This window comes from Felis catus, chromosome D1 (assembly GCF_018350175.1).
Source record: "Felis catus isolate Fca126 chromosome D1, F.catus_Fca126_mat1.0, whole genome shotgun sequence".
In the NCBI taxonomy this organism is placed as follows: domain Eukaryota; kingdom Metazoa; phylum Chordata; class Mammalia; order Carnivora; family Felidae; genus Felis; species Felis catus.
Window position 1 is genome coordinate 21977210 of NC_058377.1, and position 15693 is coordinate 21992902.

A 15693-nucleotide genomic window follows, 5' to 3' on the forward strand; every position below is an offset into this window, starting at 1 on the left:
ATGCCAGGTACTGACTATATGCCAAGAATATTAAATGTGTATGTGGCAGGGTAGTGGTTCATAGCACAGGTTTTGAATCAAATAGTCTTAGGTTTGAATATGCAACTTATTAGTTGTGTAACCTTCAGCATATTTCTTAACCTCCAAGACTCAGTGTTTTTAATTATAAAATGAGGATTATAATACCTGTCTCCTAGGTTGTTGATAGACTTAAATGGAGAAATATACGTAAAATACTTAACATTGTATTTGGCATTTAATAAAATCATAGTAAATAGTATATATTACTATTATGGTGGTGGTAGTGATGATGATGATGATGATGAAGGTAAATAGGATGAACACCAAGGAAGGCCAGACAAATAAAGAAAAGGAGATGAAAATAATAATTATAATGCTACATGAGAAGGCAGGGACAGGCTAGGGAGGTTTCTATAGATGAGTTAATACCCAAGCTGGGTCTTGAATCATGAATTGGAATTTGATAGATCATCATGAAACTTCATGTAAAAGTATAAGGGATGTGTGGGAGACAGTGTGGAAACTTGGGGTGGCTAAATTGGTGGCAGTGAAGTGGCAGAGGGGCTTTCAGAAGGCTGCTCAAAAATTTTAAGGCATAAGTCTTAGGGTCAGATTTGTAATTTTAGGATTACTCTGGCAGCAGAATACAGAATGGTCTGGAGAAGACAGAAAACTAAGGCAAAGAGTCTAGTTAATGTATTTTAGTAGTTCAGGTAGGAGATGATGGGGACATTGGGAACAGGGAGTCATATTTAATAAAATTTAAGAAATAGAATCCATATGACTTGATGACTAATTGAGTTTGGTGTTGAGAGGAATCAAGGGTAGTTTCTAACTTTATTCTTGGATAACTGAATGGAAGGGTAGTACCATTAACATAGGTAGGGAATTCCCAAAGAAGAACTAGATTTGAAAAAAAAGCTAGCAAGTTCAATTTGGGACATTGAGAAGCCTCTGGACTATTAAGGGAGGGCTGACCTATACACATTTGGGGAAAAAAAGGAACTAGAGTTCTGGCAGCAATGAGAACTAAAGATTTCTTTAGGAATTTTTAGTATGTGTTTTAACATGAATTGAGACCAAAAACAGAACTATTTTGGGGAGACAGAGATTCAAGGGGAACTTTTGTTGGTTTTCAGGTGCTGAACTAACAAAATTGTAGACTTTGAGGAGTCTTCAAACACTCTATCAGTTTTCTCCTTAAGACAATGTCTAAGTTTGTGCAATAAAGAAGGCTGAAGGTCTAAGTTGAAAACTTCTGGAAAACAAATTTTCTATAATCTCACAGATTATAGACCCACCAGCACGAGGTAGGGGAGGTAGGGCCCAGTGAATATACCAGACTTTCAGTCAAAAAGAGACTGAAGACTTCTACAGGAACATGGAGAGTTATACACTAACAAGATGGTCTAACCAACTGTAGGATAAACCTTAATTAAACTGTAAATCTGCCTTGATTCTGCAGAGTGCCTGATTGGATTAAGGTGTTGTACCCTGCCATCTTTGCCTAGCAAAGAGTGAACTTTTTTTTGATCATAGATAATATCATTTGGTGTTTCTAAATTTGTTTAAAATTTGCTTTTAATGTCTATTTATTTTTGACACACACACACACACACACACACACACACACACACACACACACAGAGCATGAGCAGAAGAGGGGCAGAGAGACAGGGAGACACAGAATCCGAAGCAGGCTCCAGGCTCTGAGCTGTCAGCACGGAGCCTGATGTGGGGCTCAAACTCACAAATTGTGAGATGAAGTCAGACGCTTAACCTAAGACTGAACCACCCAGGCGTCCTTCTAAATTTGTTTCAAAACAACATTCAGCGTTCAATCAGAAATTTTTAGGCATATCAAGAGATAGGACCACATGACCAAAAGCCAAGAGGAAAAAGAGACAACAGAAGCAGACTCACAGATGAAATAGATATTGGTGTTAGCAGACAAGGACTTTAAAACAGTTGATTACTATACTCAAGTAAATAAAGGAAAAGATGAAAAAAATAGATGAAGATATGGAGAATTTCACCAGAGATTGGAATCTATAAAATAGAATAAAATAGAAAGTCTGGAATTGACAAATAGAATCTTAAAATGGTAACTCAGTAGATACACAATGAGATACCACTTCATACTTACTGGAATAGCTTGAAGAAGGAGGGGGAAGGGGATATCAGATATTGGTAAGGATGTAGACAATATTTTTCTTAAGTTTAAACCAAGAAATGTATTTATTAATAGTTGCTAATACATATAGAATCCAATTATTTTTTGTGGTTGTATTTTTTTAATTAATTAATTAATTAATTTTTAAATTTATATCCAAGGTAGTTAGCATATAGTGCAACAATGATTTCAGGAGTAGATTCCTTAATGCCCCTTACCCATTTAGCCCATCCCCCCTCCCACAACTCCTTCAGCAGCTTCTATTCTCTATATTTAAGAGTCTCTTGTGTTTTGTCCCCCTCCCTGTTTTTATATTATTTTTGCTTCCCTTCCCTTATGTTCATCTGTTTTGTATCTTAAATTTCTCATATGAGTGAATTCATATACTTGTCTTTCTCTGACTAATTTTGCTTATCATAATACCCTCTAGTTCCATCCACGTAGTTGCAAATGGCAAGATCTCATTCTTTTTGATTGCCAAGTAATACTCCATTGTATATATATACCACATCTTCTTTATCCATTCATCTGTCAGTAGACATTTGGGCTCTTTCCATACTTTGGCTTTTGTTGATAGTGCTGCTGTAAACATTGGGGTGCATGCGCCCCTTCAAAACAACACACATGTACCCCTTGGATAAATAACCTAGTAGTGCAATTGCTGGGTTGTAGGGTAGTTCTATTTTTAATTTTTTGAGGAACCTCCATACTGTTTTCCAGAGTGTCTGCACCAGTTTGCATTCCCACCAGCAGAGAAAGAGATCCTACCAGAGAAAGAGATCCTCTTTCTCCACATCCTCGCCAACATATGTTGCCTGAGTTGTTAATGTTAGCCATTCTGACAGATGTGAGGTGGTATCTCATTGTGGTTTTGATTTGTATTAACCTGATGATGAATGATGTTGAGCATTTTTTTCATGTGTCTGTTATCCATCTGGATGTCTTCTTTGGAGAAGTGTCTATTCATGTCTTTTGCCCATTTCTTCTCTGGATTGTTTGTTTTTTTGGGTGTTGAGTTTCATAAATTCTTTATAGATTTTGAATACTAACCCTTTATCTGATATGTCATTTGCAAATGTCTTCTCCCATTCTGTCGGTTGCCTTTTAGTTTTGCTGATTGTTTCCTTTGCTGTGCAAAAGCTTTTTATCTTGATGAAGTCCTGGTAGTTCAGGACTTTGTTTTTGTTTTTGCTTTTGTTTATTTTTTTTCGTTTCCCCTGCCTCTGGAGACATGTTAAATAAGAAGTTGCTGAGCCCGAGGTCAAAGAGGTTTTTGCCTGCTTTCTCCTCTAAGATTTTGATGGCTTCCTGTCTTACATTTAGGTCCTTCATCCATTTTGAGTTTATTTTTGTGTATGGTGTAAGAAAATGGTCCAGGTTCATTTTTCTGCATGTTGGTGTTCAGTTTTCTCAGTACCATTTGCTGAAGAGACTGTCTTTATTTCATTGGATATTCTTTCCTGCTTTGTCAAAGATTAGTTGGCCATATGTTTGTGGGTACATTTCTGGGTTCTCTATTCTGTTCCATTGATCTGAGTGTCTTTTTTTGTGCCAGTACCATACTGTCTTAATGATTACAGCTTGGTAATACATCTTGAAGTCTGGGATTGTGATGCCTCCAGCTTCGGTTTTCTTTTTCAAGATTGCTTTGGGTATTCAGGGTCTTTTCTGGTTCCATACAAGTTTTAGGATTGTTTGTTCTAGTTCTGTGAAGAATGCTGGTGTTATTTTGATAGGGATTGCATTGAATATGTAGATTGCTTTGGGTAGTATTGGCATTTTAACAATGTTCTTCTAATCCAGGAACATGCAATATTTTTCCTTTTTTGTTGTGTGTCTTCAATTTCTTTCATAAGCTTTCTATAGTTTTCAATGTATAATTTTATTCCTTTGTGTTGTCTGGTTGCTGAGGCCAGGACTTATAATACTGTGTTGAATAACAGTGGTAAGAGTGGATATCCCTGTTGTGATACTGACTTTAGGGGGAAAGCTCTCAGTTTTTCCCCACTGAGAATGATAGTAGTGGTGGGTCTTTCATATATGGCTTTTATGATTTTGAGGTTTGATCCTTCTATCCCTACTTTCTTGAGGGTTTTTATCAAGAAAGGATGTTATATTTTGTCAAATGCTTTCTCTGCATCTATTGAGAGGATCATGTGGTTCTTGTCCTTTCTTTGATTGATGTGATATATCACATTGATTGTTTTGTGGATATTGAGCCAGCTCTGCATACCAGCTGTAATTCCATTTGGTCGTGGTGAGTAATTCTTTTAATGTATTGTGGAATCCAGTTGGCTAGTATCTTGTTGAGGATTTTTGCATCCATGTTCATCAGGGAAATTGGTCTGTAGTTCTCCTTTTTAGTGGAGTCTCTGCTTTTGGAATCAAGGTAATGCTGGCTTTAAAGAATGAGGTTTGAAGTTTTCCTTTCATTTCTATTTTTTGGGACAGCTTCGAAAGAATTGATGTTAACTCTTCTTTAAATGTTTGGTAGAATTCCACTGGAAAGCCATCCGGCCTTGGACTCTTGTTTTTTGGGACATTTTTGATTACTAATTCAATATGTTTGCTGGTTATGGGTCTGTTCAAATTTTCTATTTCTTCCTGTTTCAGTTTTGGTAGTTTATATGTTTCTAGGAATTTGTCCATTTCTTCCAGATTGCCCATTTTATTGGTGTACAATTGCTCATAATATTCTATTATTGTCTGTATTTCTTCAGTGTTGGTTGTGATCTCTCCTCTATCATTCGTGATTTTATTTATTTGGGCCCTTTTTCTTTTTGATCAAACTGGCTAGTAGTTTGTCAATTTTGTTAATTCTTTCAAAGAACCAGCTTCTGGTTTCATTAATCTGTTCTGTTTTTTTGGTTTTGATAGCATAGATTTCTGCTCTAATTATTATTTCCTGTCTTATGCTTGTTTGGGGTTTTATTTGCTGTTCTTTTTCCAGCTCTTTAAGGTATAAGGGTAGGTTGTGTATCTGAGACCTTTCTTCCTTCTTTAGGAAGGCCTGGATTGCTGTATGCTTCCTTCTTATGACTGCCTTTGCTGCATCCCAGAGGTTTTGGGCTGTGGTGTTATCATTTTCATTGGCTTCCATGTACTTTTTAATTTCCTCTTTAACTTCTTGGTTCGCCCATTTATTCTTTAGTAGGATGTTCTTTAGTCTCCAAGTATTTGTTATCTTTCCACATTTTTTCTTGTGGTTGATTTCGAGTTTTATAGTGTTGTGGTCTGAAAATATGCACGGTATGATCTCAGTCTTTCTGTACTTGTTGAGGGCTGTTGAGACCCAGTATGTGGTCTATTCTGGAGAACGTTCCATGTGCACTGGAGAAGAATGTATATTCTGCTAATTTAGGATGAAATGTTCTGAATATATCTGTTAAATCCATCTGGTCCAGTGTGTCATTAAAAGCCATTCTTTCCTTGTTGATTTTTTGATTAGATGATCTGTCCATTGCTGTGAGTGGGGTGTTGAAATTCCCTACTATTATGATATTACTATCAATGAGTTTCTTTATGTTTGTGATTAATTGACTTATATATTTGGGTGCTCTCACATTTGGCACATAAATGTTTACAATTGTTAGGTCTTTTTGGTGGATAGACCCCTTAATTATGATATAATGCCGTTCTCCATCTCTTGATACAGTCCTCATTTTAAAGTCTAGATTGCCTGATGTAAGTATGGCTACTCTGGCTTTCTTTTGTTGACCATTAGCATGATAGATGGTTCTCCATCCCCTTACTTTCAGTCTGAAGGTGTCTTTCGGTCTAAAATGGATCTCTTGTAAATAGCATATAGATGGATCTTGTTTTCTTATCCATTCTGTTACCCTGTGTCTTTTGATTGGAACGTTTAGTTCACTGACATTTAGAGTGAGTACTGAAAGATATGAATTTATTGCCATTATATTGCCTGTAGAGTTGGAGTTTCTGTTCTCTGGTCCTTTCTAGTCTTTGTTGCTTTTGGTCTTTTTTTGTTTGTTTTCATGTTTGTTTTTGTTTTTTCATCTTTTCTCCCCTCAGAGAGTGCCCCTTGAAAGTTCTCATAGGACTGGTTTAGTGGTCACAAACTCCTTTAGTTTTTGTTTGCTGGGGAAACTTTTAATCTCTCCTTTTATTTTGAATGACAGCCTTCTGGATAAGGAATTCTTGGCTGCATATTTTTCTGATTCAGCACATTGAATATATACTGCCAGTCCTTTCTGGCCTGCCGAGTTTCTGTGGATAGGTCTGCTGCAAATCTGATCTGTCTTCCCTTATAGGTTAAAGACTTTTTTTTCCCCCGCTGCTTTCCTGATTCTTTCCTTGCTGAGTATTTTGTGAATTTGACTACGATATGCCTTGTTGATGGTTGGTTTTTGTTGAATCTAATGGGAGTCTTCTGTGCTTCCTGGATTTTAATGTCTGTGTCTTTCCCTAGGTTAGGAAAGTTTTGCGCCATGATTTGCTCACATAAACCTACCCCATTTTCTCTCTCTTCATCTTCTGGGGCCCCTATGATTCTGATGTCATTCCTTTTTAATGAGTCACTGAATTCTCTAATTCTTATATCGTGCTCTTTTGCCTTAGTCTTCCCCTGCTTCATTATTCACCGTAAGTTTGTCCTCTATATTGCTGATTGACTGCTCTGCTTCATCTATCCTTGCCGCCAGAGCAACCATCGAGATTGCAGCTCAGTTATAGCATTTTTTATTTCATCTTGACTTTCATCTTCACAGAAAGCGATTCCAATCTGTTTTCAACCCCAGGTAGTATTCTTATTATCATGATTCTAAGTTCTGGTTCAGACATCTTGCTTATATCTGTGTTGATTAAGTCCCTGGCTGTCATTTCTTCCTGTCCTTTATTTTGGGATGAATTCCTTCATTTCATCATTTTGAAGTAAGAAAAGGAATAATGTAAAAAAAATAAAAATTAAAAAATTAAAAAACAATACACACAAAAATCAAATAAAGGATGCTAGATATTAGGTGTGTTTTGGTCTGGTTGTTGAAAGAAGCTTGATAGATTAGAGAAAAAAGGGAAAGATAAAAGAAAAAAAAGGGAAAAAAAGGAAAATGTGAAAATTTGAAAAAATGAACACAATAAAGTAGAATAAAATGAAATGATGAAAATAAAATAGAATTTAAGATAGATACAAAAAAGTAAAAAGTATTATAGAAAAAAATGAAAGAAATATTTTTAATAAAAATGGAAAATAAAAATAAATTTTTCCCTTTCTGTATTCATGAATAAGAAGAGAAAAAGAAGAAAAAATTGAATAGATGTACCAGCGAACAGAATGAAAACAAATTGAAATTACAACCATTTTCCTGTAGAAGTCACACTATGAAGCATTTTATAGTCCATAAACTAAGTAGGCAGAGAGACTTGTGTTCGTCAAGAGCGCAGTTGGCCCAGTTGGGCGGGGCTTAGTGTAATAGCTCCATTCTCTACTAGATGGTGTTGCTTAGCTTACTGGAGTGTATTGTTGTAGGTATGTATGTGCATGCACAGGAGGGGTGAAAATGGCATCACCCAGCTACCCAATATCTAGTTTCAGGACTCTGTGCACTCCCCAAACGGCAATCAAGCATCCCTCTTTTGTCTCCGGCTTAAGTCCATTCTCTGCTTCTACACTGTCCGTGACCAAGCCATCAGGCTGCCAGGAGGCACCTCCATCCAGAATTTTATCTCAGATGGGGCCGTGTTTCCCAACTGTGACTGTTACCCACTCCAACTCTCTGGGGGAGGGTCTCACTGAGCAATGGCCGGGTGCTTGACTGGCCCCAGGAATGTTCGGGAGACCATGCTGCTGCCGATGCTCAGAGACTGTGGCTGGGTGCCAGCCAGCCCCAGTAAAAGTTCCTGCAGTTGTGTAGCAGCAGCATTTCAGGGATTTTGGCAAATCACAACACACATCTGGTACCAGGTTTCACCCTTAATGTCCTTGTTCCAACACCGGTGAATGTGGTGGCCCTTCTCCAAGATCTGCTGGGACCTTTGCCTGTGGGAAGGCCACGTCGTCTCTACCAATATTCTCCCAGCAGGGGAGCTGCCTTTCCCCATGTGGCCCGAGGACCCCTTGGACCTCGCTCTCTGCTCCTAGGGATTTGCCTTTCCCACCAGAGCACTGCCAGGTATCGAGCTGCAGAGTTTCAGACTCTGCACTCCCCCTGTTTTTAGAGTCTAAATGGAATTTAAACTCCTATCTCCTTTTTCCCTTTTTTGTTCAGTCCTTTGCAGCTGTTTCCAGTCTTCCGCTTTCTATCCAGCTGCTTTCGGGGGGTGGTGCTTTTCCCATACTTTCCCCCAGTCTCCATCCTCTCTCTGCAAGCAAAAACAGCTCCCTGCTTTCCATGGCTTCTCTGTCCCCAGTTTACCTCTCCACACTGTGTACCTGCTGAATTTTGTGGTTCAGGTTGTGCAGATTATTGTGTTAATCCTCAAATCAGTTTTCTAGGTGTGCAAGATGGTTTAGTGTTGATCTGGCTGCATTTCAAGGATGAGAGATGCAAAAAAAACTTCCATGCTGTTCTGCCATCTTGGCCCCTTCCAGCAATGTAGACAATATCAACAGTGTCAGATATTGGCAAGGATGTAGACAAGTTACAACTGATGTATTGGTAGTGAAAGTGGAAAAGAGCATAACCACTTTGGAAAACTGTTTAGTATATTATATAGTTAAACATACACCTACCTTATGAACTATCCTTTTTGCTGCTAAATATTTCCTCAAGGAAAATAAAAGTATTCATAAAAACACTGAACAATGATAGAATATACTCTTTTTAAGTGTCCATGGCACATTTACCGAGATTGATTGTATCCTGGCTTATTTTCCAGACATGTTCTCTGACTATAGTGATGTTAAGCTAGAAATCAATGAGCAGTACATTTTAAAGGAATTCTGAGTCAAAAATAAAATTACAATAGAAATTATCAGGAAGTGCTGTGAAGAGAATAATGAAAATGTAACAGATCAAAACTTGTCAGGTGCAGCTAAAACAGTGCTTAGAAGGAATATTAGAGCCTTAATTGCAGTTATCAGAAAAAGTAAAGAGGGTAAAAATCAATGTTTTAACTTTCCATCTTTAAGAAGCTAGGAAAAAATAGCAAATCAAAGAAGAGGAAGGAAGTCATAAAGAGCAGAAATCATCCAGAAATGGAAAACAAATATACAATGGAGAAAACCAACAAAGCCAAAAGTTCTTTGAAAATTTAGTTTTTCCAGGCACATACCACTTTTACTAATCAGTAAAAAAGAAAAGAGAGACAACACTACCAATATTAGAATGAAAAATGAGCCATTACTACAGAGCCTAGAGACATTAAATGATATAAAAGGACATTATGAACAACTTCATGCTAAAAAATTTGGATCATTTTGATGAAAGAGAAACTCCTTTAAAAATAAAAAATATCAGTGCAAGAAGAAATAGAAATCTGAGTCACTCCATACCACTTAAAGACGGTAAATCAGTTATTAAAAATCTTACCAAAAAGAGAGGTGCCTGGGTGGCTGAGTCAGTTAAATATTGACTCTTAATTTTGGCTCAGGTCATGATCTCATGGTTTATGGGTTTGAGCCCTGGGTCGGGCTCCACGCTGGCAGTGAGAAGCCTGCGTCAGATTCTCTCTCTCCTTCTCTCTCTGCCCTTTCCCTGCTTGTTCTCTCTCTCTCTCTCTCTCTCTCTCTCTCTCTCTCTGTGTGTGTGTTTCAAAAATAAATAAATAAGCTTAAAAAAAAAATCTTACCAAAGAGAAAAATTCATGTTCAGGTCCAGACTCAGATGTCTTCACTGGGGGATTCTTGCCAAATATTTAAAGGAAGAACAACACCAAGTTTTACATAAACTATTCTAGAGAATGGAAAATAGGGAATTCTCCCCGAATAATTGTAGAGGCCAGCATAACGTTAATACTAGCCTGACAAGGACATTACGAGAAAGCAACATTACAGACTAATTTCTCTCCTCAATATAAATGTAAAATCCCAAGTGAAATAGTAGCCCAGTGGCCTTTGAGGGGCACTCTTGCATGCCCCTGTCTTTGGAACTAATTCTTTTTTTAAAGCCATTCTCCTCTTTGTTTTAGCAGTGGATTATGGAAAACTTGCAATTTTGTCTTGACATGAAAATATTTCGTTTTCATGGCGATCTTGCCTGATTGTCCTTGGAACTTCTGCCCAAATCTCTGCCTCCTGCCCCAGGGCAGCTTCTTAAACACGCCTGAACTTTTCCCAAGCCATGGACCCAATGGAAACAAAGCTTTTTGCACAACCAATGATGATGAAAAAGATGACTAAAATAAAACATTCCAAGATGTTTGAGAATTGTGTTTGGATGCTAAAAATAAATAATTTTCTCCTGTTCCATGTTTCTTAATTTTTCAAATTTTTTATCATTAGTATTTTTGACTTTGAGAGCCTAAACAATATCTGCAGGGGCCCCTTGCTGCTGAATATCCTGTGTATTTCGTAATAGAGAGTACAAGGACTTCTGAAAGTTTTATGTGGCAATTCATGGGTGAGAATGGTTTTCCTCTGAGGTGTTTAATAGGTTCTTTAGTATGTTTGTATTCTCACATGCTTTTTCTCCCCTCAAGATATATTAGAATATTGTTGTCTTAAAAACCGCTTGACAGAAACTGCTGCAATAAACAATTTTCTGTACATGTTTAGGATTGGGGTGGAAGAGGCTTGAAAAAATCCTCATGATGTTGTCTAGGGTAACCTTTAAGCCAGGATTCTATTTAAATATTTCAAAGATTGTTTTCTATTTTCAATGTTCATCAGGGCCATAAATATATAATCTTCCTGGATAATAGTTTCAGAATCTAAGGACATTGGTTCTCAGGAAGTTCATTCTTATATGTAGGCTCGATTTGTCTTACTGTCACCTAGTCATTTAACCATAATTATGATCTGATCTACATCAAAAATCCTTTTATTTCTGTAATGCCAGTATGTAAGCATTTTATCAACTCTTCAAGCAAAAGAACAGAAATTTAGTTCAGTTCAAATAACTGAAGCCAAGACATCCCTGCTGTGGATGTTTTATGTCTAACCTAAATCTTCTTATGACATGCCTACCACATGGCATAGTCAGTGGGGAATTCTTCTTTAGCTATATGCTGACCTTCTTTGAAAGCTTTTCTGCTTAAGGCTTTTGTTGTATTGCCATTTTCTCACTGGATAATCTTTTCCTTCTTTGATTTATACTCTTGACCCCAGAAAAAATATGAAGGTCTCTGTCTTACAGATGGTATCAGAAAATTAAATCTGTTGTCAATCATTTGCAAACAATTAAAAATTATTATTTTTTGCTTCTTCCTTGTTGAAGAAATGAAATCACGCATGCCTTTTTTTGCATGGAAGTTATGATTTAACTGAAAGACAAAACAGCTTTAAAAAAAGGCAAAACCACTTTAGCAGCATTCTAAAATAAACATATATCTTCTTTCTAGACAGAAATTGATAATAACTGCTTCACCTCATTCAGTTGTTTTAAGAATCAAATAATATGTTTTCATTCATTCATTTAGGAGCAATTTATTGAGTATCTATTAATTGGTGGACATGATGGCTAGACTTAGGGGTTGCAACAAATGAAACACATCATCCCACTCTTCACAAAGATCTTACTAGATAGATTTCACTCATGAATGGGGAAGCAGGCAAATGAATTACATAGTTATAATACCATATATTAAGTATTACAAGACAGTATAGCATGTGGTTAAGAGCATGTGGAGATAAGTGTTCAGGTCCCGTCTCTGCTACCTACCAGCTGTGTGGGAAAGGGATAATAGCAGTATATACTTCCTGAAGTTGCCATGAGGATTAAATGAGGTAACATATGAATGTGCTCAACCTGGCACAGTAGCTGCTCGATAAATGTTAGTTGCCAAGTATTTAAGGAAAAATAATACCAAGTTTTACATTATTCCAGAGAATGGAAAACCGGGAATATTTCCCAAATAATTATAGAGGCCAGTATAATCTCACTGCCAACCTGACAAAGGCATTACAATAAAGCGATGTTACAGACTAAATTCTCTTACCAACATAAGTATAAAAATCTCAAGTAAAATAAAATAGTTCTTTTAATATCATTAGAATAAAAAATCGCAAGAATATATGGGGGTACAGCAACTGTGTTTTGAACTCAGAATTGGGGGTATGTTTGTAGCAGAAGGCTTCCTGGGCTGATTCTTGAAGGATTAGAAGCAGTAGTATGAGACAGAAGTGTAGTTGGAGGTGCCTGGGTGACTCAATCAGTCAAGCCTTCAACTCTTGATCTCGGTTGTGAGTAAATGCCCTGCATGGGGCTCCACACTGGACATGAAATTTACTTAAAAAAAAAAATTGTAATTGGTTTGGAGAAAAGAGTAGATGGGAATCTTAGGTAAAAGGAATAACATTGTAAAAGCAGTGACTTGAGAAAATATGACACTTCTGAGTTGCATATGATTGGAGCTAAAAGAATGGCAAGAGGTAAGTCTTAAAAAACAAAGACAAGATCATAAACAGCTTTGTATGTCATGAGAAGGGATTTGGATTTTATCCTGAAAGCAGGAGCCATTTAGAATGGATAAGGTGATTAAGAACTAGATGTTAGGAGATTATTGAAATAATACACTTAGAAGATGAGAGAGGAAATTGGTTTTTTTAACAAGGATTATTATATGAAGTCCTTACTGTGTGTCAAATGCTTTACATTCATTATGGTCTCATTTAATTGATACAATTCTGCAGGATAGTGGTGGCTGCCATTCACTGAGTGTTTACAATGTGTCCCGGCACTGTGTTGAGTGTTCTAGAGGCATTAGCTCATTTACTTGTTTCCATAACCTTATGAGATAAATTTGATTTTTATTTTAATCTTGTAGAAGAGAAAATGAGGTTAAGTAATTTGCCTAAGATTAAGATCACACTTAGCAATGGCAGAACTGGAATTCAGTCCCAAATTTATTGGATTTCAGGCACCCAACCTCTTTGAAGTCTGAAACACCACCTTTCAAATAAGCCAGAACCAAGGAGGCAATGAGAAGGAGACAATTTTAAGAGCCTCATAAGAGAGAGTCCATAAAATTTTGTCAGAGGAGAATTCAGGGTTAAGTCCCAAGTTTATGAATTAGGTCACCAGGTAAAATCTAAAACAGATTTGCCTGGAAGGAGGTAGATGTGGAGAGAATAAGTTTAGTTTGGGGCATACTGGGTTTGAGGTGCTTAAAGGAAATCCAACTAGAGAATCCAGTAGGAAATGTTATGTTATTTTTAACAATGATTTCAGAAATCACTAAGGAAGAGTACTTATCAGAATCAGGAAGTGAGCAGACAGAAAGGTTGAATAGAAAAACAGGATCAGCAAGCAAAGATTTAGACCTGCTAGATTAGACCTTAATCCTGTTGTGCCAAAGAGGAAGATTTCTTTCATGTCCTTGAGAAGTTATTTTTCTAACAGGGCACCACTTTAACCCCTGAAATAGACCTGTGTTTTAATCCACAAGCAGAATTCCTCTTATTTGAGAATATCGGTGTTGGCACATTGCTGGCTCTGGAAGAAAAATACCATAGAGCCAAAAAGATAGGCCTCATTTTTAGTTTCAGGTCTGTATTTTAGTTTAACTTTGTAAAGGGTTAGTAGTGTGGCCTTATTAATATGGAGGATGACCAACAAGAATTTTTGAACTGTTGGAATGATAAAACTATTTTAAATGCTGTTTGCCTGTGATACTGCTTTATCTTCAGGATTCTTTTCAAAGTGTCAGTGTTGACCTATATACTTGTTTAGTTGTGCCAACACTCAGCATAGCAAGTTTATGGACCAATTTGCAGTGTTTTGTATTCTTACTCTCTTTTACTCCAAGTCTGACACTAGTTTCAGAATAACTTTCGGTGTTACAGCTAGGTAGGTACATTACATTGCCTGCTTCAGTGCTCTGGAAACAACCAATACATTGACATGTTGATTTCTGGCCTAGTTTAGTTTCTATTGTGTATCAACTGAAAGTTCTGTTTATACAAGAGGCCTTACAGGTATCAGAGAATAAGAACTCACTTACAGAATAGCTGTTTATGTCAACTTTGTAAGTTAGCTTTGTCATTTTCGACTTTATGATCCTTTCTGAAATTACCATATGGCAATAGTTCTTAATCTGAGAATCTGACCAAAGCTGTGGATTTTTTCCCCAGGAAAATACCTTTGAAATATTCAAATGGGGATGTCAAATTGGCAGGTAGTTAAATAGGTTTGAATCTCAGAGGAACTGTGTATGATGAGCTGTAGCTTTTGAGGTACAGGTGTTAGTGGGTGGGAACTGAAGCAGATGGCATGCATAAAGTCACCTGGGGAGAAGTTACAGCGTGAGAAGTGAAGGAAGAATGCCTAGGTATGTTGTATTTCTACTTGGGTACTATGACTTTTTGGAGGGCCACAGACTATTTTAATATGTAACTTTTTTTTTGCTCTCTCAAATCAGTTTTTGCTACCTTGGGTACAATATTGCTCCCATTGAGGATATATGTTCTAGATGGATTAAATGACCTGTAAACCACCACTACCATTGACTTTGGAGAAAGTTGTTTTGATGCAGCGATTGATGGGCCTATAAGCTACATTGGTTTAGGTGAGGAGGTCAGGAAATAGAACCAGAAAGTCTAGACAACTCTTACAAGATGTTTGATGTGAGGAATAGTTGGGGTGGGAGTGAGGGCTGATTCCATTATTTCTAGTAACTGTCTTATTACCAAGATATAAAGAGACAACATTTGAAAAACAATGCTGACATGTTTCCTTAGATCTTAGTTTTCTGGCTTAGAGGATAATTGGTTTTGAGAATTATACCAGTAGCTAATCTTTTCCTTTGTCATTCACTTGGCGCCGTTTAAATTTTACCATTGAAAACCTCAATTTGGTTCATTATCTGAGCATTAACTTTTACCACTTGCCTTTTTCACAACATAAGGAGTTACTGAACTAAGAAAATATAAATGCCTTCAAAATACAACTTCTCTTTACTGGCTGTCTTTGGTGTAATATCTCTATAAATGTAGATCCCTAGCCAAGAGCCCCTTCATGATCTTAGGCTCATCTTTTAACTTTTGCACTCTTAATCTTTTCCTGTCATTCTCTTGCTTATTTCACACATTGTGTTTTAAGAAAGCAAGCTGACATACATTTTAAAGTCAGTTGTGAACGAGTATGTGCCTGTCTTGGCCTTTCCACACACATTACCTTTTCTCGTATTGCTACTACACCACCTTACGTGCCTTTATCTTCATCTTCACTGATATGAAAACATCTCTGTCTGCCCAAGTTGCAATAATGAGATTTCTCACCTCATTGCATTTGAGTTTGAATCATACTATAAAAGATAGGCTTATGTTTTATACTCTTTGAGGAGTATTCAATTTAGACTTAGAATTTTAGCTTAGCAAAGAATGGCAAGTGTGGGAGAACAGTTGTAAGAAAATCCTTGTTTAAAGTAGTCTTGTCACTCTACTA

The 15693-nt window shown here is 37.0% G+C and overlaps 1 protein-coding gene across 12 annotated transcripts in view; it reads left to right on the forward strand.

Annotated features, from left to right (window-relative positions):
- Positions 1–15693, forward strand: part of CCDC15 (coiled-coil domain containing 15) — a 96109-nt gene that overhangs the window by 37543 nt on the left and 42873 nt on the right. Inside the window, exon 15 of one of the 12 annotated variants that reach the window (XM_045038494.1) lies at positions 10280–14578. The exons of 10 other annotated variants lie outside the window; for them this stretch is intronic. In XM_045038494.1, the coding sequence (XP_044894429.1) occupies positions 10280–10319 (40 nt within the window). In that variant the 3' untranslated portion in view covers positions 10320–14578. Of the gene's footprint in view, positions 1–10279; positions 14579–15693 lie in introns of those variants that run through there. One more of the 12 variants, XM_045038495.1, reaches the window with a different exon arrangement.